Here is a 24,423-nt window from a genome sequence, read left to right on the forward strand (position 1 = left end):
CTTTAATGTCAGTGCAAGGAGAGTCTTGGGGACCCTCAGTTCATTTATCATGTGCTGCTGCTGTCCTCATGTTAAGCAACCACATCGGTGTTTGCAGGATGTGAGCCATAGCCCATGAGTATGTAATTTTGACCACGATGTTTTGCAAAATTTGGCATGGTGAATATGAAAACTAAGTTACCGTTAAAAACCCCATGTTTTATACAACTTACTTTTAACATCCTTACATACCTGTTTTGCTGATTGACTGGATACCAAGCAAAAATTAATTTCAAATCAAATAGATGAATAAATGCAATTTATTATATTACAATATAATAATGGGAAGTAGCATGCAATATGAAAAAAGGAAACAGTACTAGTTATTATGCACAATATGATAAAAGTGCAACAGGAGCAAAGCATCGAATCACTGCTGCGAAGTGTTACAGAGGCTAAGAAAAAGACACATCACTGATTACCACCTTAGTATCATCCAGGCGCACACTTCGGCTGGGAAACCCCATTGCAGCCTGCGCCAGGAGTCTCTCAGTAACTGGGAAATTTCCTATGCAGTGTGTTCACCCCATAGGTGAGGCTTCTGTCCCAGTCCTGGATCCCGCCCACCTTTATACCCTGTGAAAAATAAAAATAGTTTACCACCTAGTGTATCTGAACTTTTACATTTAGGCTAAGTGCAGGCATGCCCGTGGTTTGTAAGGTTCACAGATGCTAGGGATGTTGGTCAGATGCCCGCGTGTGGGTTACCGTTGTGACATAGCTGTGCACAGTATTTATTGCCTGATGTGCCTGCTCGTGTCTTGCTTGTTCAGGGGACTCAGGGCAAACACCACCTGCTCATTAAAGCTGCCCTGGAGCTCCCTGAGCTCCCTCTCCAAGTTAAACGATTCCTAATTAAAAACAAAAGACCTTTCCATAAGTGATCAATTTAATAAATTTTCACCACAATACCGCCTTGCATTCGTGGGCCAGAGCAAATGAACAGCCCCTGTCGGCTGTACCACGCCAGGGGCTTTATCTTCCGTTGCCTGTAACTTCGCTTGGGCAGTTTGAGCTCAGGTGTCCTAAAGCGCTAGGCTGAGGCAGATGTTCTTCAGCAGAAACAGCCGCATTTTGACAGTTTCGGGAGAAACACACCCTTCAGCCTAGCGTTAGCCAGCCCGGGCGGCGCTTTGCGCTGAGGGGGGAACGGGGGCACGGCCCCGCGGCGGGAACATCGCCTCACGGGCTGCGCGCGCCCCGGGGGGGTCCGCTCGCGCCCCGGCCGCGCCGGCACCCAATCAGCGGCCGCGCTGGTGACGCGCAGGGGCGGGGCGGGGCGGGGCGGGGGCGGGCGGTGGCGCCGCCGGGGGAGCGGCGGGCGGGCGGGCCGCGCTGCTCTGGAGAGGGCAGGCGGCGGGTCGGGTGCGGTAGCTGCAGGCTGGTCCGCCGGGGCCGGTACAGGCACCACCACCACCACTACCCCCGGCACTACCACCTCCTCGGCTGCCTCCCGGGGACCGGCTGAGCGCGCGGTCTCGGCCGTTTTTATATAGCTACATTTGGGGTTTTTACGTTGTTTTTTGGGGGTGTGCGGAGCTGGCGGGCTGCGGGCTGCCGCTGCCCTGAGCGCGCCGGGGGGCCGGTCGGGGCCGCCGCCACCGCCGGGGCTCGGGCCGTTATGCGCAGAGATGGACTCCGTGGCTGCCCGTGCGTGGGAGGATAGTGCCCGCTCGGCTCTGAGTCCCCGGGTGCTCCTCAGCGGGGCGGGGAGGTGTGTGTAGGAGAGGCGACCGTAGCACTGGATTTTTATTTATCCTCCCCCCCACCCCCTCCAATCTGTATATTTTTAGAGGTGTAGATAGATAGGGGTTCAGGTGTGTTGGTGGGGTTTTTTGTTCCCCTTTTGCCTAGATTGGCTTGTTTGCCGCACCCCCCCCCCCTTTTTTTTTTCGTGAGGTGGGAAACTGGGGTGTCTTAATTTTTCTTTAGCTTAGTAGTGAAATCGCAGCAGTTTCTGCCGCCTCCAGTGCGCTCGAGTGAGGAAAATGGAGGCTGTGATAGAGAAGGAATGTAGTGCGCTTGGAGGGCTCTTCCAGACCATCATAAGCGACATGAAGGTAAGAGACTGAAGTGTCTTGGGGGGGGTGGGGGGGGTGCAGGTGAGAGGAGACCTCTCCCCACCTGGCTCGGTGAAACTTTGCACTGTGGGATGCAGCCACATCGCAGGGGGTGGTGGCCTCACCCCCCACCGCGGCCCTGGGCTGCCGCCGCAGGGGACCCTGCCCCAAATGCTGGGTGCGTGTCCCACGACCCTGGAAGCAGCCCGGTGAAAGCAAGTCCCTTGGAAATGCTTCACACACACCCCTGCTGTGGTTTGGGGCTTGTGAGTTGCTTGCAGGACACCACCTCTCCCTCCTTCCTTCCCTCTTTTCTCTATCCTGTTCAAACATGCAAGCTGTTGTCTTGCACCAGGGTCAGCATTTTCCAAACCCATCTTTTTTTTTTTAATTTCTATTAATATTTTCGTTTCTTCCCTCTTCCCCCCCCATCCCCTATTTTGGGCTGTCAGATCACTAGCAGAATAAATGCAGTGAGGCGGGAACGATGTGTGGAGGAGATGGGCACGGTGCGTGTCAGCTGTGGGGTGGGGCTGGAAAGGGCAACGTAGGGATTGCTGTGCCATGCTGATGGGTGCGATGGAAGCAAAAAAATTAAATAATCTCAGGCTGGAGATGCTCAAAAGTTGATTCGTACCTAGATTAAAATTGCTTTTCAGTCAGTTACATGGTATTATTTTCATGCTGTGTGTTCTCATGAGGGTGGTATTTGCTGCTTTCTGTACATGAATGCAAAGGTCTCAAATTGCCAGGGCGCTCCTCTCTACCAGCCATCAGAAATCTTGGACTGCGCCGACCCCTTCTGCCAAAGGGTCCCTTTGAGAGAGGTGCTCCCAATCTATCCTTGGCAGCCAAGGGCACTTCTGCAGGGTTTTCTTTGGATGAGCGGATGCCTCCTGCCCTTCGCTCGTGGAAATAAATAGCGTAACAGCGTTCCTGTGTTCTGCCAGTCATGCCTCCCCAAAACCCGGGGCTTGAGGTGCCCTGCCTCTGGCATGCGGCTGTACTGCAGAATACTGCAGTGTTCCCCTGGACAAGGGCAGCTTGTCTTCCTCCCAGGGCTGGCTGGGAAGGATGCGGTTGTTGGGAGATGCTGAGGGATGTAGCAGATAATGGGGGGACCTCTGTAATTTAAAGGCAGCGACTGTGCATGCTGTGCTTCTCCCAGCCAGGGGCATGGAATTTCTTTGGGTGTTTTAATCTGCGGGGCTGATGAGCAGGGAGGGCTGCGGGAGAAAAAGCCACGAAGTAGTGGTGGAGGAGGATGGGGTCTGCTCCAGGAGGGAGCCTGGCAGAGGTGAATGGCTTGTACTGTATTTTTTGGGGGGATGGAGAAGCTGTTTGCACTAGAAGTTATTTTTTGGCAAGGTTTCATATGCACTTTCCTCTCAACAGATCTTAGGAGACATTTAATTAAAAGCATGGCTTGTCAAAGAGCAGGCAGGTTGCCGAGAGGAGGGGGAGTGTGTGTGTGTAGCTGTCAAGACAATGCTGCAATCCTGGTGGTGGTGTTCCTCAGGCTCTCAGCCCCCTTGTATTTTTAATAATGCTGCGCTTTAAAATAAAACACACACACACACACCCCAAAAGCAGGAAATGATCAGAAATCCTGGAATCATTTTAGTGGGCTGTGCAGGGAGCATGCAGGAGATGTTCTGTTCCAGCTAAAGTATGGGTTTGGGTTTCAGCACAGAGGGACACCGAGTGTGTTTGTTCTCTGCTTCTTTCCATAAGTGATGTATTGGATATTTTTTTCTTGTTCTTAAGCAAATGGGCCTTTGCTGTGTGGGTTGGTTGTTGGGTTTGTTTTTCCCCTTACGCATTGTTACTTGCATGGGAATGCTGCTCATCAGAAACGTTGACATGGGCTTATGGAGATGGGCACAGGTGTGAATGTTTTTTTCTTAATCCTCCATAGTAGTGGAACCTGTTTTGTGAACTGGCAATTACAGGGATGTGGGGGGTGAGGTGGGTGTTGAGAGTGGGAAGAGGTGTGGAGGGAATCATGGCAGATCTTTAGCAGCATGGTGGTTGTTGCTGTTTAAAAAAATCTGCTCGTTATTTACCATGAGTAGAACAAATAATTTTTACCTGTTATTCAGTTTGATGCAGCTAATGCCATACTGCTGATGAAGCATTGGGATTCTTTGTGAATAGTGCACAAAGGATCATGACAATTTCTAAGAAAAAGTAGCTATTTTTTACAGCTAACCAGAACCTTTCAAGTAATCATACCTTTAGTAGTAAAGTGAAAATTAGCATTTTAAGTGCTGTTTCACGTAGTCAGGTCTGTGTGGGCAGGCTTCTGGCAGAATCTTGGAGATGTTGCGTAGGGGTCTGCCCACACATACCCAAGCGCACTATCTGTGCTTCTTTCTCATCACAGGCTGTGATCAAGGCCCCACATGCCCTGCAGTGCTGAGGGAATTGCTGCAGCATCTGCCTTTTTTTTAACTAAATAATTTGCAGGTTTGTTTTATCATATGCATTGCTCTGCCTTAAACTTAGTTGTAAGGATGGCAGGGTTAATCAACAGCGTATTAAAATTACTCTGAAGTCTTGCCAGTGGATGCAGATGGGTGCTGCAGCCAAGGTGATGAAGATACAGTATGCATGGACTGATTTTTCTCTTTGTTCGCAGTAACAGAGAACTAGCTCAGGTGTACCTGTTGTTTATTTTGAGCTCTCCTTGATCTCGACAAGGTTACAGAAACTGGAATTATAATCCTGAGTAATGTGATTGTCTCCGCTTGTCTCCATACTGTGTTAACTTTAAAACTTAATGGGGGCAATATATGCCAGTGTGACTACACGTCACATTTTTTGATAGCAAGATTCTCTCTTGCATGCAGAGGTCTCTTGACCTGCCCTTAGTATTTTCTCCAGGAACCCCAAATTTCTCTCCATCTTCTACTAAAAATAATGTTGTGGCTAATATGCAACAGAACGAGCTCCAGAATAATTCAGCGTAAAGCTAAGTGATTTAGAGGAATGATGTTACTGAGTTAAATATAAGAATGGTTACTAAACATCCCATTTATACGGCACTTTATATCTGGAACTTCAGTTCCCTGACAAGGGAAACCCATGCCTTCCGTGCAAGGCAAGGCTCACGCCTGTTGAGTGGTGTGTGGTGTACATGGTGACGGGGTTGTTTGTGGGAAGTCCACAGTGGGAATTGTACTTGGCCATTGTGCTCTAGAATTGGGCTCAATGCTTTGAGATTTCAGGATCAGATTAAAGAATCATAAAGGTGAGAAAAACTCAGCCCATCCCATCCTTACGTTTTGGTCCATTGTCACAGCCCTGGTGTTTCCTATGATACATCACTGAGTACGTGGCAGTTACAATTTGTAACATTCTTATGCAAGATTTTTTTTCAAAGCAATCAAAGTTTATAAAAGCAAAAATAAAATGTGTATGTCCCTTCAGAGGAGTAGTTTTGTGTGCCGCATGCAAGCACTGCGCGTTTCTCTTTGAACACAGCATACTTTCTGTAGCTCCCTGTGGGAAGGGAGCATTTGATCTGAATGGTTTGTAACTCATTTCTGGCAATTGAGAAGTGAGATGCTGCAACGTGCTGTTAACTTAAGTATTTCTTGTAGTGCAAAGCAAATCAGTGCACATAGTTTTTGGGAGGGCCTGTTTGTGGATCTTTTTCGAAAGGTCTTGTCTTCTCATGCAGATCAGATTCTCTTTAATGCTGCTTTTCCTTCTGAGCCTTGATTGTTCCATTCGTTTTAATCACATTGTTCTCTGCTATCTTGAAGGCAAAAGGAAAACAAGAAAACACCTCTGAAAACATTGAGATTGGCAGTGCTTGTAGTTCATCACTTGCTTGATGCTGGTTCTTTTGCTTTTTGCATGTTCTTTATTTGTCTTGCCTCTTCTGTCAGCATGTGTTTTGGCAGGTCAGGGGCTTGTTGTTTCTCCACAGCGCGACATCCTCAGGGTGGGCATGGAGGGGAGGATGAATAATGAGCAGCTGGGCGATCTCAGGTCGTCTGGGACTTCATTTAAACGAAGCAGGAGAATTTACTAAATTTTTATGGGTCTGGTGCAGATTTACCAATTGGTTTCACTCATCTCCCTGCATGTGAGGGACGTGTAGGTGTAAGGAGGACTGCGAACATCATCCTGTTGGTGAATAAACCCAAGGTTCCTAAAGGAGGAGTGAAATTTTAGAAAATTTAAAAATTATTTTAAGTGTATGTGCCTCATTTATAGTTGTTTAGCTGAAAACTCAATAAAATCAACCTTTTGCTTTTGGTAATAACCTCTACTTTAATACTATAAAGGAGGTGAACCCTTCCATTCACTCCATTGCTGCTGCTGGGACTCTTGGATGAGGCGGTGGTGCACCGTTGCTTTCAGCCATGCAAAGCTTTTGGTCAAAACAGAAGAGAGCATATGGGCATGAGAAACATTTGTGGTTTTGCAGCCCCTTATCTCCTCTTAGGAAGCAACCTGGGAGCAGCAGTGTTTTAATCTTGCTTTTTGTGGAAGATGCTGCTGGAAGGTGCCCACTTCAAGGTCTAAGAGCCATTTGTTAAGTTGGCCCGATTTGCTTGCGAGGGATGGCCTTCCACTATTCACATGAATAATATAAATTGAGTGGAAAAAATATTTGATGGAACAAATAGAAATGCTGAGACGGTTACTATGGGAAGTACAGCTGCAGGTCCTCTGCATTCGTGTTAATCCAAGGGACAGCCCATACTTATCAGAGAATCTGGGCAAATTTGTTTTTCCTTGACATGCCATAATACAACAGGTCTTCTGCAGCTGTGCTTTGTTTGAAACTTGGGATCTCTGTGGAGATTAGGAATGTTCAGTTCAATGATTTTAAGGTCTAGGCTCAATCCAGCTGTGAAGGATGATAACTATTGTAAAAGAAAACAAATGTTTCACATGCAACAGACAGGTACACTTGGAGAGGAAAGGACATCTCTGTTCTCCCTTTCCCATGTGTGCTGTGTTGCACTACCATGTCCCTTGCATGACAGTCTTGAGGGCAACTGATCAGTTCCAAACCTAGCAAATTGATGTTTCTTTCCCTTCGCCAAAAAGTGTGAAATGAGTTCATTTCCTCTCTATGCAGCTTTTCTTCCCCCTTGTGTTTTTTTTTTTTTTTTTATTTCCTTAAAGGTTTTCCCACCGAGGTATTTCAGGCTTAGCTGCCTGCACTGATTTCTTACTCCTGCTGCCTCCCAACAACCTGCTCGCCCAAATGGTTTGCATACACTGAAATTCCTTGCCTTTTCCAAGCAGCTGCAGTATCGTTCTGCATCTTGGAATCTTGGAAGGCAAGGGAGTGACATGCAGCAAAGGCTAAATGATAGTGCAGGAAGAGAGCCACTGCATGCCTGCTTACATGCTGGAGTTCAAGCAACAGGCATAGCTGGGAACATACATACAAGTAATTTATTTTTTAGGGACACATTCTTTCTTGATCCAAATATTCCTGTGTGAGTGTAAACAATTTATACAACTGCCGAGCATTCGCTACCTAAGTGTGTGCGAGGCTGGCTTATTTGGTGGCATACCTGGGGCAAGGATCTTTAATGTCTGTTAAGAGTACTCCTTTTGGATCTGGCAGGATGCCAAGATCTGCATAATAGGGTTTGCAAGGTTTTAAGTGTGGAAGGAGTTGTACAGCGCTGCATGATTCACAATTGACTGAACAAATGTTGGAGGACGAGAAGTCTGTGTGGATTACTGACTCGGTGCGGGTTAATACCTAACAGAGGGTGATATTCAGGGAAGTTTGCCGCTTCCTTCCTCAGTTCTGAGTGTGCATAAGCTGCACCAAAATCTTTGATACAAAATACCTAAAACCCCAAATTTTTTTTGCTATGTTTTATTCAAAGTACAAAAGCTGCAACAGTTGATGGAGTGTTCCTGTAAATAGCATCTTCTGCTTAACGGCCTGTGTGTTTTCAGCTTCTGGAAAACATTTTTAAGGTTCATGGTCTACCCAGAGACGGTGTGGTCTGGAAGATAAGCAGAAAGCATTACATGACAGAGAGCAGAAAAGGAACTGTATCTAAAAAAGGCTTTTTGGTCTCATTCAGAGCATGCAAAGATGGGTACAGAGAGGTTTGAGTTAGTACTGTAAAGAGGCTACTCAAAAGACTACATATAGAAATGTACTTCCCCCTTCAAGTGTATGTTTTCAGTTTCAAAATTGTCTGCCTTGATACTGGACGGTGCCAAACACTGCCCTGTTCGCTGACATCTGTGCAGACCTTTAAGGACGTTGATTGACTTCTTCCTGCTGGGCTGTGAGATAGCTTGAATGCTGAGATGTTTCGAAGGATTGGAGACAAAATGTCTGGTAGCTTTGTGGTTAAGACTATAGCAGCTTTCATCTTCAAAGTGCTCTGTGTGTGACTTAGATCCAAAGAATGGCTCCCATTTTACAGAAGGGCAAGCTATGGCTTCAGGTTCAGTGGCTTCTACTCCTTTCCCCTAGGACAAGAAGGAATTGAGTGCATCTAGAGCATGGAGTTAATGAGGGGATGGTTTTTAAGCTCCCAGTACAATACATGTTTCTGTCTGCACATACATACCACTTTGTTGTTACTGCTTAAGACATATTGCTGTTCCGCCCTTGTGATAACCTAGTGTTTGCAGGCAGAAGAGATGACATTTAGAAATGACTGGTCAGCTCTCAACACAAGTGTCTTGAACTCCTCCTCTGTAACTGAAATTATGGGACATCGCAGTTTCTTAGTGGAGAAGTCTGACTGGTGCATCTTACCCATAGGTCAATCATGAAGAATTTGGCCGTTTGGCTTGTGAGGCTGGTGAGTGAGCTCTGCATGGTCAACACTTCTGGTCAACAACCATAGGTGTTGTGTAGTTCATTTTTATTCTAGGATGCTAGCTGGAGTATAAACACTGTTTAACAAATTACTTTGGATATTTTTAAAAAGAACACTTGCAGGAATGAACTTGTGTTGGTGTGCGCAATACTAGCGATGAGTGTGTTAACTAGACATTTGGCTCATGGTACAAAAAGGCTCAGACTTGTTCCCATTTTTGTCTTCCACACAAACTACCACCATGCTTCTCACCCAAGCATGGGATTATTTTTTTTTGCCACATAAGTCACGTGTGTGCTTTACATCTCAGAAGCCGTTTGTGTAGTGGCTTAATTTGGGATGTTTTGTTAATAAAGGTTTATTTGTGATGAGATGCCTCCTAACAAAATCATCCATGAGCAAACCTCATGAATGCTTATTGTCCGTGAGCAAACCAAATATCTAACTCTGAGCTTGAAAGTGATTATTTCTCTTATAAGTGAAATGGAAAGTAGCCTGTGACAAGTGTAGTTGCGCTTTACTGTCTGGCCAAAGTTCATCAAGCCCTAAAAACTTTGGTACCTGGCTGCTGCCTTCTCCCCAGTGAGATACTTCTGTGGTCAACTCAGATGCTTGTCAGTACTTTGGCAATAGATACTGCCACTTCTTGGGTCCTTGAGATTGTTTTGACTGTGTGATGGAGATTGTGTTTAGTGAATGCTCGGAAATTAGGGTTTCTCCTTGCTTGGGAAGAACTGATGAGATGTTGGTGGTGTCGGTGGCATTACCAACACGGAGCTGTTGGCTCGAGGCTGTCCTGTGCAGGCATTCACTTCAATGACTGCCTCCTGATATTTTAATTATCTTTGTTTTGATCCAACTGAAATATTGTGGGTTTAGAAAATAGCTGCCGAGTATGCACAGTGGCCACTTAATGATTGAGTGGATGAAAGGCGGTATTGATGAGTCTCTGAGGAGAAATCTGCTATTCAGACTTGCAAACATGTTTAGACCTGCAGGGAAGAACGTGGAACTAAACACTTCCTCTGGAAGACTACTTAATGTCCATCTTTTTTTAATGTAGCATGGGATAAAAGGTCTCTAGAAGCTGTGGCTCCTTGTTCTCCCTGCCCCGTGAATAACTTCCTGTGTTTATAGAGATGGAGAGACTGTAGGTTTATGCATGATTTCTCACAGTATGTGTATAACTTTTGTTTGCTAATTACCCAATCTTGAATTTAAACCACGAAGTGGCTGTTTTGGAGCAGAGTTCCTTCATCTTACAAACCATGAAACTGGGCTGTGGACAGGACAGATTTGACGTGTTCCCTATTGATGTAGCAAGGGGGCCCACGAGCTGGGTTGTAAGCCAGGATGCCATACAGCAACCAAAGGGGATGAGTTTTTATGGGTCCTTGCTGTACTACAAATTGAAGTCACAACCATGGGGCAACTGGTGTCCTCCACTGGGAATGTTTTAATATGGGATGGTGCAGTGCAGGCTTTATTATAATACAAATTAAAGACTCTAGAGCTCTAACAACAGAATGATACCAGACTTAGGCTCCCTCCCTCTTTAGATGGTTGGTGAGGTCTAAGAAACACCTGTGTTCTTTCTAAGAAGTGCTGCATTTCAGTGCTCAGGGATCTGGGCATTCTTTAGAGCTCATCAGGTGGTGTAGGAGTGTAGAAATAACTGATACCTATGTGTATCTTCCCCAGTGGGGTGATGACCTTTTTCTGGACTTTCCCAATTGGATTTCAGTCTTGACTTTCTCAAGGTATCATGCTATTATCTGTTTTTCTCAGTGGCCTAATACTCTGTTGAGGCTGAAACCCAGTTTTGAAAATACTAAATGAGTAGTTCTGCAATGCATAGAGGAAATATTCAGTTGACAGTTTTCTTAATAGCATATGAGATGTCTTTGGTAGTGTTTTGTTGCATAATTTGCAATGTTGTGATAATGTATCACCTTGTGAAAGCAAAGCTTGGCATGCCTATTTATACTGTGCATGCTGAGGGAAACACATTTCTAACCCTGCCGTTCACTAAAGTGGCAGAAATCATGGAATAGGTTTATGGATACAAGACTTTGATTTTAATTGCCCCTGCTTTCTTTCCTGAAGGGTAGTTACAGGCTAAATGACATCTTAATCTGATCTTTGACAAGCTTTTACTTTCACTTGCATGCACTATAATCTCTCAAACCCTCAGTTTGTACCTGTCTCCTCCTCCATTCAGTAATGTGTGCGTTCAGCTCTTGCTGTGAAGTCCTGTGAAGTTCATGTCTTGTCTTTTGCTGTTGATGACTTTTCATTCCCGGCCCAGCAAACATTCTGCACAAGTTGAGAGTCTCTTTTGCTCTGGAGCTAAGCTCAAACTTCCCCTGTGCATGGCAAGACCTTTGACTTAGAAAGACAGAAGGGGCTTTGCAGCCAGGTTGTCCCTTTCCATGCCTTGTGGGAGTATGAAGCTTTCCTAGAAGACCTCTGTATAAGTGTGTTACTCTTCCTTAAGGAGTTCCAGTGAAAGGAAGTTCCCTGACCTTTCAGAGTTGTCTGTTAACTGGTCTTATAGTTGGATGGATTGTCTGACCTGAAACTTCTCTGCTGCAAGCAAAACTGACTGTTTCTTGTCCTGCACCACTAGAAAACAGCTGATGGACAACATCAGTCTATGGGATGCTCTTGAAATCAGTATTGGGACTTTGATGATTCAGTTCTGGTTTTGAATTTAAGAAATGGAGGGTAGAAATAGAGGGTAGATTTAGACTGGACACGACAGAGATACTTTTTTTTAATTATGAGCATAGCGAGGCAGTGAAGCAGGTTGCCAGAAGTTGTGGATGATCCATCATTGGAAGTGTTCATGTTCAATTTGGATGGGACTTGGAACAACCTGATCTAATGAAAATTGCTAATTACCCAATCTTGAATTTAAACCACGAAGTGGCTGCTTTGGAGCTGAGTTTCTTCGTCTTACAAACCATAAAACTGGGCTGTGGAGAGGACATGTTAGACTAGATGGTCTTTAAAGGTCCCTTCTAATTCAAACCATTTTATAATTCTGTATATTTGAAATGAGGTAGATTAAACCAAAGTAGTCATGGCATAGGTGCCATAGATGTCTCTGCATCTTCATGAAGACTGAAGTCTCTGTTGCCAGCAAAATTTACGTTTCAGTCCGTTGAAAGGTTGAGACTATCCCGGTGAACGATTGGGAAACAGATGCAGCTTAGAAAGCTTCATGAGGTAGGCTCTTGAATTGTTTATTTTTCAAGCTAGAAAGAGGCAGAGCCAGCAAGCAGAATTTTTTTTGATGGAGAAGAGCAATTATGAACTTTGTGTAAGATGATGTTCATTCTCTGCTCACCTGTGTGTTACAGGAGTTTTGTGGTTTGTTAAAAGGCTAGGCAATCCTGTTCATGAGTCATGAACTTGGCTATATCTGTGAGTTGCCCAGAGGAACATCTTAGTGTTTGGTAGCGCTTTGTAACTCCTGCAGTTGTGGCTAGCCAAGTACCTTTTTCCCCAGTACACTACTAATTCTTTTAGAAAAGAGGAAAAACTTCCAGTGCCAGATGTAAGCTGGAAAGGGAAACTGATTGTCAGCCATTGCATCTTCCCATGTGTTGAGACATCTGTGACCAGAACCCTTTCTTCTTTTTTCAGGCTGTCTTTGTTTTCTTGTCCCCTCCACTTTTTCCTGTTTTTGCCTGTTGAGCGCCCCCCTGGAAAAGTGATAGTCTCTGTGTGCAAACCATACATGCTTGTCCAGGCCATCCTTGGTGCGTAACATCTATGACTTGGTGTGGTGTCCAGCATGATAAAGTCTGTTTGCTACTTGGAGGTAGTGTAGTGAATGCCATAGAAGTGAGATATTCATAATAATCCTTGTGATTCTGATATCTGATAAAACTATATTTCAAAAAATCTGTTTTCAGCATAATTTACTTTGGAGGGGTAGGGGGACACGTGCTGGAGCAAAGTTACAATTTTTGTTCCAAAAACAGATGTATTTGGATGTGTTACTAGGGTGTGAAGTTCTGTAACAGTGACGTGTATTTGAGACTAGGCTTTTTACGTGGCCATAGCTGAGTGATTTACAGTGAGGTGGAGAAGTCCTAACTCCTGTAGCCTGTGTAATGGTTTTTTTCCCCATTTTACTGAAGTCTGCAGGTAGTCATTGTTCAGTACTCTTGTGGAAAGCATGCAGTTCTTGCTTTGATAACCGGTGAGATAAAACTAAGGCACTGGTTACCTGGTCCCTTTCTCTTCTACCATTTTAGCTGGACCAGCCAAAATTAAGATTCTGAATTTGTTCTACTGCAGAGCAGCTCTCTGTCTCTCTTCCCCTGTCCCAAGGCTTAGATGGGCTGTTGCAGTGAATAAAATACCAAACTGATTTTGCTGCTTTTGTACTCAAGTGTCCCAGCAAGAGCTGATAATAGGGCTGGAAAGCTTTGATACATGAAAGCACTTAAAAGAACACTGTTGAGGGTTTTTAGGAGATGTGATGCCTCTTGTCTGTGGGAGCTGGGATGCATGGAAATATATCATTAAAGGTGGTGTCTTTTCTGTTAATGGAAAAAGAAGAATCATAACTTCTCAGCAGAAGGAGTGACAGAACGGTTTTAAACTGTCAAGACTGCTGATACTAAAGTTGTAATCTTAGATAAATACAACAGTCTGGGTTCCTAATCTTGCTATTAGATATAATCAATAACAAATTAAGTAAATAGGATCCTTTGCTGCAAGTCTGCCCTTCCTTTATTGAGAAATCACGGAGTTTCTCATCTGGGTCTCTTCTTACTCCTACTAGCAGGACTGCTGGCCTGAAAGGAAGGGAAAACCAAACTTCAATAAATCTCGTACAGAGCTGAGTTTGTGTAGGGTGGCTGTACTTGTTCACCAAAAAAATAAAATAAAAAAAATAAATCTTCAGTTCTTTATCTACCCAGGGTTCCAGGGTTTAAGTGTTCCTTCCAAAGCTGCCCATTAGTGATCGTTGCCTGCTCTTTCCTGGTGTAGTGGGCTGAGCTGCCAGGCATCCACCTGGCTGTCCTCTCATTCCTCCTCCTCCCCAACAAGATGGGGGAGAAAATACGATGAAAAAGCTCATGAATTGAAAAAGCTCATGGGTTGAGACAAAGACAAGGAGATGACTTACCAGTTACTGTCATGAACAAACCAGGCTTCACTGGGGAAGGTGATACTTATTGCCACTTAAAGTAATTTGAATGGTGAGGAAGACAGACAAAAATTAAAACATCTGCCCCTGTCTGTGGGTCTGCATGTTGGATGGGATTTCCCTGGCTAAAGATGGTCCCCCTGTGCTCCCCACCCCAGCAGCAGGCAGGGAGCTGTGCCCAGGAGCTGCGGCTATGGAGGACGCCGTCTGGCTGGATGCTGGCAGGTCTGGGTGTTGGTGTCTGGCACTTGCAAGTGCTTTGCCAACTCAGCCTGGTGCCTTTCAAACACTGGTTGTGGTGCCTGTCCCTGAGGGAAAGTTGTTTTGTGTCCCTAATTGCGGACTGGCTGCATCGGTGACAGGCACAAGGCACCATTTTGTTTTTTAGCCCTGAGGTGGAAAGGTGGTTCCCTGCCTGTGTTCAGTGCAGATTAGCTGGAGCTGGGCCCTGTGACCAGGTGACTAATCACCTGTAAACTGACTAATTAAGAAATAGGGTAGGATAATGGCATGTTATGGCTTACTGGTGACATGCCTCGATGGGCAGGTGGGTGAGCCGCTGAGGGCTGGGACCTGCTGAGCAGCTTGAGGGGACTTGGCACCATGGAGTACTGCCCAGTAATGGTGGAGCACCCATTTCATGGAAAACACATCAAATTTCTTCATGGAATGGTGAAGAAATAATTAGGCGCAAAGTTATTTTGAGGAAAAGAGTTCCTGGATTAAACCAGTAACAATTTTCAAGAAAAAAAGTTTTTTTGTTTAAACAAAGTTGCAGTGTAACTGATTTCTGTTTTAACCCGTGAGGAGCTAAAAAGAGGATTTGTGATGGACATTCCTGTAGTCGCTCTTCTCCAGGCAGGCTGGAGGTGGAGGAGGCCTGCTGTTTTCACAGGTAACTCCAGGGCTTGCGTAACCCTGACATTTGAAGGGGGGAAAATTGATTTTCTTTATCAGCTGGTTGAAATTGGAAATTACGAAAGGAGCAGAGACAGCATTTGAAAATACTGTGTTATTACTCTTTGAAAGTGGCTTTATGTTGAAAAAGCGCTTCTTGGACAAAGACATAGAATTCCACCTGCTGTTTCTTTGTGTTTAAATTGAGAGAGTAATACATATTGAATCAAGGATGAAGTTTTATGGGTCTTTTAGTGTGTGGTTTCCGCCACTGTTAACGTTTCTCTTGACGGTCGCTTTGACAACAGCAAGAGCTATTGTTGTGGATGTGAAGGTGAGACATAGAGGGACAGCGGGGCTGCTGTGCTTGAGGTGGCACGCAAAGAGGTCTCTGAGAAGGAGCTGCTTGCCAGGGTACTGGAGCCTTGCAGTATTTAGAGCACTAGCTTGACTCCTGTGTTATCGCCATGGTTTGTCTCCACAAGCATCGCTAAATGGTGTCCTTGCATCCTAGGTGCTGGAGATGGGGTAAACCCCTACTTACTAGGTCCTGTGAAGTGATGGGCATTGTGCACTTCTGCTGTAGGTAGGAATCAAGAGAGCTTTGGTTTCAGCAGGGATGTGGTGGTGGTGGAAGTGTTTTTTTGGAAAGGCTCAAAGGCAGGACAGAATTAGTGTGCAAGACTTGTATATTACTGAGGGAGACAGTTAAACTTGGCTTCATCAGGGAAAAGTGAAAGCAAATTCTGCTGGTAAACTCCTCTGAATTTTCAGCTGAGAATTCAGAATTGCAGAAAAAAGATCAAGATAGTGCAAGCTGAGCAGATAATGCAGGAATTCATGTCACTGGTGCAAAACTGCTGAAAGGTTTTCTTCAACAATTGAAAAAAACCTCAACCACAAAACAAACAAAAAACCCAAACTACCCAACAAAACCCCCCACTCAAGTTATTCATGCAGTGACATTTGACAAAAAAAAAAAAGCTGCATTTTTCTACTGCTCAAAATGAGATCAGGTGCTCTTTGTGGAGTGCCCATGTGAAGAGATTGTGTTGATTTCAACCAACCAAACACAGCAAACTATTTAAATGAGCTGTTACAGCTTATTTAAATAGGCTTGGCTTGAAGAGAACAACATTTTTAAAGACAAAGAATAAATAGTTGTGGAAATGCATGATGACTATTCCAATTTTTGCTTGCTTTGGGCCAAGCTGGCCACAAGAAAAAAAAAGTGTGTTCTTCCCGAGCTGTGTTCTGATAGGAGTGGCTTAAGCTTCCCTGTGAAGCAGCTAAACGTAAGGCTGGTGTCAGTCTCCTGCATGCCATCAAGCACGTTTAGCTGGATAATACACCACCGAGATGGAAACATAATCAGGCTGCTTTGGTATCTATCCTCTGCTTGCCGGCTTGTGTTTTGCTGGAGAATCCAGTAAAGCCTTAGGCCCTGCTGTTAATTGTCAGGGCTTTCAGGGCTCCTGGCATACACATGCATAATGCATATGTGGCATGCAGACAAACATTGAGAGATGGGGTTCCAAGTAAGGGATTTCAGTAAGACTAATAGGTTTAAGGAAATAGCTTCCCCTCCCTTTCAAATAATTGGTGGGATTCTTTCATTTTTAAAATGTCTGACACTTTTTGCTTAGCACAAAGCACTTTACGTTCTAAGTCTCACCGTGTAGATAACTGCTGTTTTCTCTTTCCCCTTCTACATTCCCCACTGTCTCTGTCGTGTGTAGGTATGATGATGTTTTATGAACAACTGTTTTACATTGGGTATTCTTGTGGTTTGTTTTGTTATTTTTCAGCAAGGCTTGCAGGTTTTTTATAAAAGAAAAAAAACATGTAGAGTACGAGTAGGCTTCCCAGTGAACGTCTGGGAGCTGCACTGCCGGGGTGTACCGAGGAGCTTTTGGGGAAGGGACTGTCCTTGCCCTGAACAAGACGTGGCCTCTCGTGGCAGCATGGGCAATGGATTTTGTTTTACTTACAAAAACCAGACCAGTTTATCAGGGTGGATTGAGTTTGCTACAAGCAACTGCACTTGCTTGCAACCTTTTCCAGAGCTGGGGTAATGTTAGCCTTGAGGATCTGCCTTATCTGGGTTTTATTGTGTTGTTGCTCTGGTAACAGCAAGTCTTATACCTTTATTAAAGGGAGCAGGGATATTTTATTTTACTCTCTAGACTCCAATCAAAGGGAAATGTTGAGTTTTCTTTCAACCATGGTTTTTGCTGTTAACAGAAAAAATTGCACTTGCTCTGCAGAGTAGCTAGTTAACCTTTCTTTGGTCTAAAAAGGATGATTTTTATTTTTTTTAACCATAAAAATTAGCACTTTATTTTTTAACTTTGGAAAATAAAGATCAGAACTTGCAAGAACACTTGGTGTCTGTGTTCTAAATGGAAACCTGGGCTTTTAACACATTTGTGAAAAATGGAAAAAAAGTTTATAGGAAATTTGGAGTCAAGAAGAATTAAACCTTCTTAAAAACTAATCTCAATGCCACACTGCTTTATCAGCTTCAAATCAGAAATCATCTCCAGGGTCTTCGGGGACTGTATTAGAAGAAGGTCTTGCAGTTATAGGGCAACTGTTGGGGAAAGTTTGTTGCCTTTTCTGTACCCGATTGCTCAGTGACCTTGAGACAGTGTTTGAAGTGGTCTTTTGGACAACTCAGATCTTTATAATATAGACTTTTAAAATAATTCTATTTTACTTATTTATTTTTTTAAAAAAGAGGATTGGAACCTGGTAACGACACAGATAGTCCATTTGTAAAGAACAACAACTGGGATGCTCCAGCCTGTGTTTTTGGGAGCTTCTCTGTACGTGTTGTTGCAATGTCCTGGCAACCCACTTCTAATAGGTCTGGTTTTGCTGTATCCATCTAAAGTAAGGTGTTTCTTTTCTCTGCTTCAGTTGAAAATCTTCTTCTCACCCAGTCTTTCTATTCGGAAAATCTGTAAAGCCTCCTCAGAGGGCCTACTGCTTCATCTGGATTGAGAACCACTTGACATCCCATCTGCTTGGGACTGGTGGCTAAGGGTGCAAGAGAGAACTTGCTGGAAAAAAACATGTTTTGGTGTTAATGGATTAGGATTTAGTAAAGTCTTAGTTATTGTTTTACTTCTGGTTTCATTTGATCTGGAGTATCAAAAGCAGAATGCTCAAATTAAGTATTCATTATAGAATGCCCCAACTAAATACTCATTATTGTGTTTTGTTTTTCTTGCAGGGAAGTTATCCAGTGTGGGAAGATTTTATAAATAAAGCTGGAAAATTGCAGTCTCAGCTTCGGTAAGTTTCTGTTACACAGTCAGGACCCCCTTAAAATTCCTTGTATGTACAAACATTAAGATTAAATGCAGCTTCTGCCAGGATAACTTGCTAAGATGTCCTAGTAAAACTGGACATATTTCATAGTCAGCACTCATGCATGTAAGTTTTCACATGATACTACTGCTGGTTTAGTGTATTTAGGAAAATAAGTAATATACCATCAGCTGTACATAATAAACATAAAATGAGATAGAGTTCATATCTTCTGGTGGAAAACTGGAGAGATATTTTATAACACACAACTGGAGTTAGCCCAAGTTGTCCTTTTTATTAGAGTAGAATACAGCAGGTTTATATTAGAAGATGGCTCAAAATATTAGAGTCCTTGATAATCCTAACAGCACTTTCTTTTGCCTTTAAAAATGAGGGGCATTTCTGTGCTGGATCATTTCTCGGTGATTATTAAAACTTACGTTATTGAGGTATACTTTGCAAGTGGCATTCTGGATTACTTAATAAGTGCCATAAGTGTCACACTCAGGCCAATTCTGCTATCTCTAGAATGCATTCACTTGTAAAACTTGTTTCTGCTAATGTGAATCCAAACTCCACTTCTTCACAACTCTCTCCAAACCACAATCTCTGCTGCGCTCTCCGGAGCTTTGGTGTTTTTTTCACAGCAGCGGCACTGGTAACAGGTATGGCTATTGGCAGTCTATTTTGAAGTTCTGCATTGTGTTGTGAACCATTCTTGAAGAAGCTAGGGTTTACGCTCATTTACCCTAAACAGCTGGCATGTGCTGTTCTGCTGCGCTGTGCTTAAAATACCACACTTGCATGTGGTTTTTGCTTTTCCAGCAATCATGTCACATTGAGTGAGTGTGGAAGAAGCACAGGAAACAGAGAAAGAAGAGAAATGGAGAACTTTCCTAGCCCTTTGTACTCTTTAAACACAGGCCTTCTGGGAAGGCATGAGGGATAGTTTTGTTTGTTTCCCAGTCCTGTGGTATTGCATTCAATCAATGTAGTGCTTTTCTAGCTACAGGAACGTGCAGGCAGGCAGCTTGAAAGGCTGTGTTCGAGGATTTGCTGTTCATTTCTAGCAAATGTGAGCCTTTTGCCTCTGGTTCATTTCTGTGTGCTCTATGATAAAGGAGAGCAGATGTCATCTGAACTGGAGCCAGGTCCTCCTGGATCTTGTTACCGGAGAACTGGAACTTTGTTATTAGCAATTTAATTAATAATTAACAAGGTGGTACACGAATAACAGCATAACCCACAAGTTTGGAAGATGAAGAACACAAACACAGTGAAGGAAAATACCTAAAAAGGTTATCTTGTTCCAGGGTGCAATATTGCTAGCTAGCTGTGAGGGTTTGAGGTTTTTTGGTTTGTTTTTGGTTTTGTTTTTTTTCTCTCCCCTTAATCTCTGGGGCATGTGGAGAGTCCTTTTGCATTTGGTCAGTCCTCTCAAGCCTGTTTTGTTGTGTTCAAATCTCTTGTGTTGTCAGTAGTCCATTTACTATGCTGCCAGTTATGTCCTCTATATCTTGAGCATATTTGGAGTGAGACTCGCATAAAATCTGACCTAATTAAGCAGTTTTGTCATCTTTCTGGCCGAGGATCAGCTTTCCTGCAGGTCTCCTGGATTTTTGTGAGGGTAGCAAGGAGCTCTTGAAACAAAGTGAAGTTGATGGTCCTCCATCGGGATTTTGCTTAGGGAGACTGACTTCCCATCAGGAGAGGGAACCAGAGTTACTGTTGCAAAAGATGTGCAGAAACAGGTAACTGTGGGGAGGTCACAGTTGCAGTTTACCTGTAGAGCCCTGGCCTACTTTCACTTAAATTGGGTCAGCCAGACCATAAACCATCAGAAATCTGGTACCGACCTGAGGTGTTTAGGGCTCTAGGGCCTGCTTATATAGAACAGACGTGTTCAGAAAATTGTAACTCACGTTTGCTGCCCACTGGAACAGCTGTGTGGCCTGTATGTGCTTTCCAAACATGGAGGGAGATGGGACTAATGGGGTTGACACTGGATTGTGGAATCTCTGAAATTGCTGGTGTATCTCCTGGGAAGAGGCCTGCTTGGAGGACCAGTGAGTCAGAAAGGGGTTTTGTTTGTTTTGGGGGCTTGGGATTTTTGTGTGTGTTTGGTGTTTCCACACCTCACCCCCACCCCCACCCCCACCCCCCCACCCCCGAAAGCTGAGATTTTTTTTCTTCTTTTCCATTTGCCCAAGAACTCCAAACCAGTCTGATGTCCAAGAAGTGGCTATTTTCTGTTTCAAGGGATGCTCATGCTCCTCAGATAAGAAATTCAGGAAGTGTTTGGTCAGGTTCCTAGATAAAAGGAAGTCCTGCATCGTTATTCTTAAAATATACATGCTCCATGGCAATAGCAGTGTCTGTAATTTATACACTAATGGGTGCAGTATAATGTGTTAGATTTGTTTTTCATGTTTGACTGCTTAATATTAGTTCATCAGGGGAAATCAGCTAGAAGGGGGATGGCTGTGCTCTTTTGAAATAGCACCTGTCCTGTGCAATTCGCAGTATGGAATTAGCGTGGCTGCCTCCAAGTCCATAGTGCTAACACAAAGCAAGGAAGGGATTAAGAAATGAAGGAGGGAAAAGGCTAAATTCAGATATAAAAGAGGATATTTTTTTGTGGCCTCTGCAAGTTCACAGTGGTATTCTTTCTAAGCTTAAATGTTTTTGGCAATAATTAAATAGGCAGCAATGAGACACTGCTAATGTTTTGTTATCTGTATGCGTTTCAGGACTACAGTAGTAGCAGCTGCTGCCTTTTTGGATGCCTTTCAGAAAGTGGCTGACATGGCTACTAATACACGTGGTAAGCAGATGTGTCAATGTTGAGTTTAACAGAATGCTATGTGGTTTATACCATTTGTTGTAATAATAAAAAAATCTAACTTGTTACATTGACGAGCAGATCTGTGAGACATCTGTTAGATGGACGTGCACTTTGAAAAAGCGGCACGTGAAAAACGAAGTCGTCTTTTCTTTACTGAAAAAAATGCTGGAAACCTGTAATTTAAATGTGTCATCAATCATGTGAACACTTCTTAATTACCATTTGAATTATATGTTGATGAATAATATTTTAGAAAGCAAGATTTACTGAAATCTGTATTCACTGATGCTTCTGTACCTTACGTAAATGTAAAAGGGTTGATATTCAGCTGGTTTAAATAAGTGTAGGGTTGCTGAAGATAGAGCGATACCAGCTGATGCTATGACCTTTGAGATCTGTGGATAATGATGATAGTAGCCTGTACTTAATGTTTGAGGAAAGTCTTTGCTTGTCCTTCCTCTTAAGTCTGACGTTACTGGTCAAAATTAATTTTCTGGGGCTGTGGGCTTCTCTGAGCAAGTCTAAGCTTGTTGGTGAGTATGGAGGCCGTAATAGTGCAACTGGCAATCTTTTCTGGCCGCTGAGTAGGAAGGACAGAAAAGGCTGCTTCTCTCTGATGTTGGATGCCAGTGACCAAGGCATTGCATGCAGATGTCCCTGCAGCAGTAGGGCATTCCCCATGGTCACTGTGTCCCTGGGCTCTGTTGCTGAGGAGTAAATCCAAAGTGCATATATCACTGCTGAGTGAGTGGCTTTTGGTTACCTCTAATCTTAGAGGTTTTGTAACGTTTTTTTGAAAGTCCTAATGTGTCCTTGGCATTTGACGTGGAAAGTAAGAAAGTAATATTGCTAATGTGAAGAGTGCATATTTCCATTAGCAGTGTGCAAGCTCAGCCAGACTTCTGTTTCCCTCCATTTCTGGCTAAGAGGAGTAATAGCAGCTGCTGGAGCAAGTATCAAGCCATAGAATGAAAAAAAGGAGCAATATTTTTTCCTTTTTTAAAGCTAATATTTACGTTCTGATAAGTTCCTCATTACAAGGACAAGGGGGAATGGCTTTAAGCTGAAAGAGGGTAGATTTAGATGGGATATTAGGAAGAAATTCTTTAGTGTGAGGGTGGTGAGGTGCTGGCACAGGTTACCCCGAGAAGTTGTGGATGCCCCATCCCTGGCAGTGTTCAAGGCCAGGCTGGATGGGGCTCTGAGCAACCTGGTCTAGTGGGAGGTGTCCCTGCCCATGGGAGGGGTGTTGGAACTAGATGATCTTTAAGGTCCCTTCCAACCTAAACCGTTCTATGATTCTATAAAATCATGGGTAATCTACTCATGCAAAATAATAAATGCTCCAGAAAGTAGAATAAACTAAGGGTAAGACCCAAGGCAGACCTTACCTTGGATTTCTGATGTGTCTTTCCTTTGAGCATGCTCTCTTCTTCCCTACCAAAATCCTTGGGACTTGTCTTCTGGCTGTGCTGGCAGGCTTATAGAACTTGCATTTAGATACCAGAACAAATGAAACTCTCCTACTCTCAAACAAAAATGGCTTGTGTGGGTTTTGAAGGGTATTTGCACTTTCTGCTGTGTTATTTGGATCATGTCCAACAAGCGTCGAGTCTTGTCTCTTATCTCTTCGAACACATCCTTTACAAAAGGAGCTCTGTAAATCCAGGCCTGCCAAATTTGTATGGCTCCTCTGTTCTGTCTTTCTGTCTTCCCTGATTGAAAGGATAGAAGGGAATTTTGTTTTTATTTTTAGAAAGTGATGTTCTGGGCAAAGAATCAAAATTCCAAGCTAGTTGGTGGTTCTGATCTGCCTCCCAACCCAACTTCCACTCATGCCCATTCCAGTATTTACATTTAGGTAGTCTATTGCCTTGAAGCATCTCTGAGGTTGCACATTGGTCCTATGACAAATACAAATCCTTTTAGCTTGCTGTGGACAGGGATAAAAGCCTGACTTCACTGAAGTTGATGGCAAACCTCCCTATGACTTACTAGGGCATAACTTCATAAAATGTATTTTGCTGTTAGTATAAACAACTATATTCAGAAAACAAAACCAGACATTGTTTTTCTTCTCTGATGTGGGGATTTTAATGGGCTCCCAGTTTTCCCTTTGAGGAGTCATCTAACTTGGAACAATTCTTTGTTAAATTTTGCCTGTTACTTATCCAGCTTATAAAGTCATATATTTGATAGTCTAATCAAACACCTGGCTATGCTTCACATTCTTTAGAAGGTTCTCAGTTAATCTAACTGGAGTCAGCAGAGGTCACGTTCAACTTCTGGGTATATGCGAGACTTGTGTAGCACTTTCCATGATAAAAGGCAGGGAGGGTTGGTATATTTTAAATCATAAGACTGGTTTATCATTGCACGAGCCAAATGCTTCTTCTGGGAACTATGTGGAAATGCTGATGCAGATGCCTGTTCCGGAGGGACAATATTAGTTCCTTGTAGGATGACTGAAGTGTTGTGAAGCTGGGTGCTGCATTTTGTTTGTAATTGCTTACAGTTTTAGAGAAAGTGGCCTTTTATTTTAAGACCCTCTGGTCTAGCTGATGAAAGCATTTTGGCAGTCAGCGGAAGAGCTCTCTGGCTACTCTTTAATCTGTTTGCATCAGCATTAGCTTTGAAAGAAGAAAAAGGGTTTTCATGGATGTACATGTCCACACACACGCGAGGAGCTAATTATCTTTGCAGACACCAAGTGCTCAAATATGAGAGCTTATTTCCATGAACTCCAGTCGTTATTCCAGCTGATATCTTTCTCTACTTCGTGTGCCATTACTGCTGTTCCCAAACATTGGCTTTTTCCCTTCTGATGCGTCTGTCTTTCTATGTCATTTACTTGCTTCCAATTTTGTGACGGTAATGATGTTTATCTTCACATTACTACTTGGAGCTCAGATAGAGGGAGCTCTGCCTGTGGTAAAACCTATGATGGTTGGATGAGTCGGAAAACCTGTACTTTGTATTTTCTTCAGTTTGTAGCTTCTGAAGTAGGAAAAAACCCTGAATGTGAAGTACCTGGTGTTTTGTGGTGATTCAGTAGACAAATTAATTTCCCAGCCAGCTCATTTCAGCTTTTGCTTCTCATCTTTGCTCCCTCTCCATTTACATATGTATCAACCCAAAGTTTAGTGTCTCTTTTTTTCCCCCAGTTCAGTTCAGTTTCCTCAGTTCAATGCTTTTTGATTGCAGCCTGACAAGGAAGAACATGGGGAAAGTAGTTCTGATGCATCTGTCACCAAAGATTTTATTCGTTTT

At 43.6% G+C, this 24,423-nt stretch overlaps 1 protein-coding gene across 20 annotated transcripts in view; it reads left to right on the forward strand.

Moving 5' to 3' along the window:
- Positions 1-1,358: 1,358 nt before the first annotated feature.
- Positions 1,359-24,423, forward strand: part of MTSS1 (MTSS I-BAR domain containing 1) — a 127,080-nt gene continuing 104,015 nt past the window's right edge. For 10 of the 20 annotated variants that reach the window (XM_056330728.1, XM_056330739.1, XM_056330746.1 and 7 more), the window contains exons 1-3: positions 1,360-2,099; positions 18,232-18,293; positions 21,059-21,132. In XM_056330728.1, the coding sequence (XP_056186703.1) occupies positions 2,028-2,099; positions 18,232-18,293; positions 21,059-21,132 (208 nt within the window). In that variant the 5' untranslated portion in view covers positions 1,360-2,027. Of the gene's footprint in view, positions 2,100-18,231; positions 18,294-21,058; positions 21,133-24,423 lie in introns of all 20 variants that reach the window. The other 10 variants (XM_056330737.1, XM_056330740.1, XM_056330748.1 and 7 more) reach the window with 2 other exon arrangements.

The sequence above is a fragment of the Falco biarmicus genome, chromosome 3 (genome assembly GCF_023638135.1).
Source record: "Falco biarmicus isolate bFalBia1 chromosome 3, bFalBia1.pri, whole genome shotgun sequence".
In the NCBI taxonomy this organism is placed as follows: domain Eukaryota; kingdom Metazoa; phylum Chordata; class Aves; order Falconiformes; family Falconidae; genus Falco; species Falco biarmicus.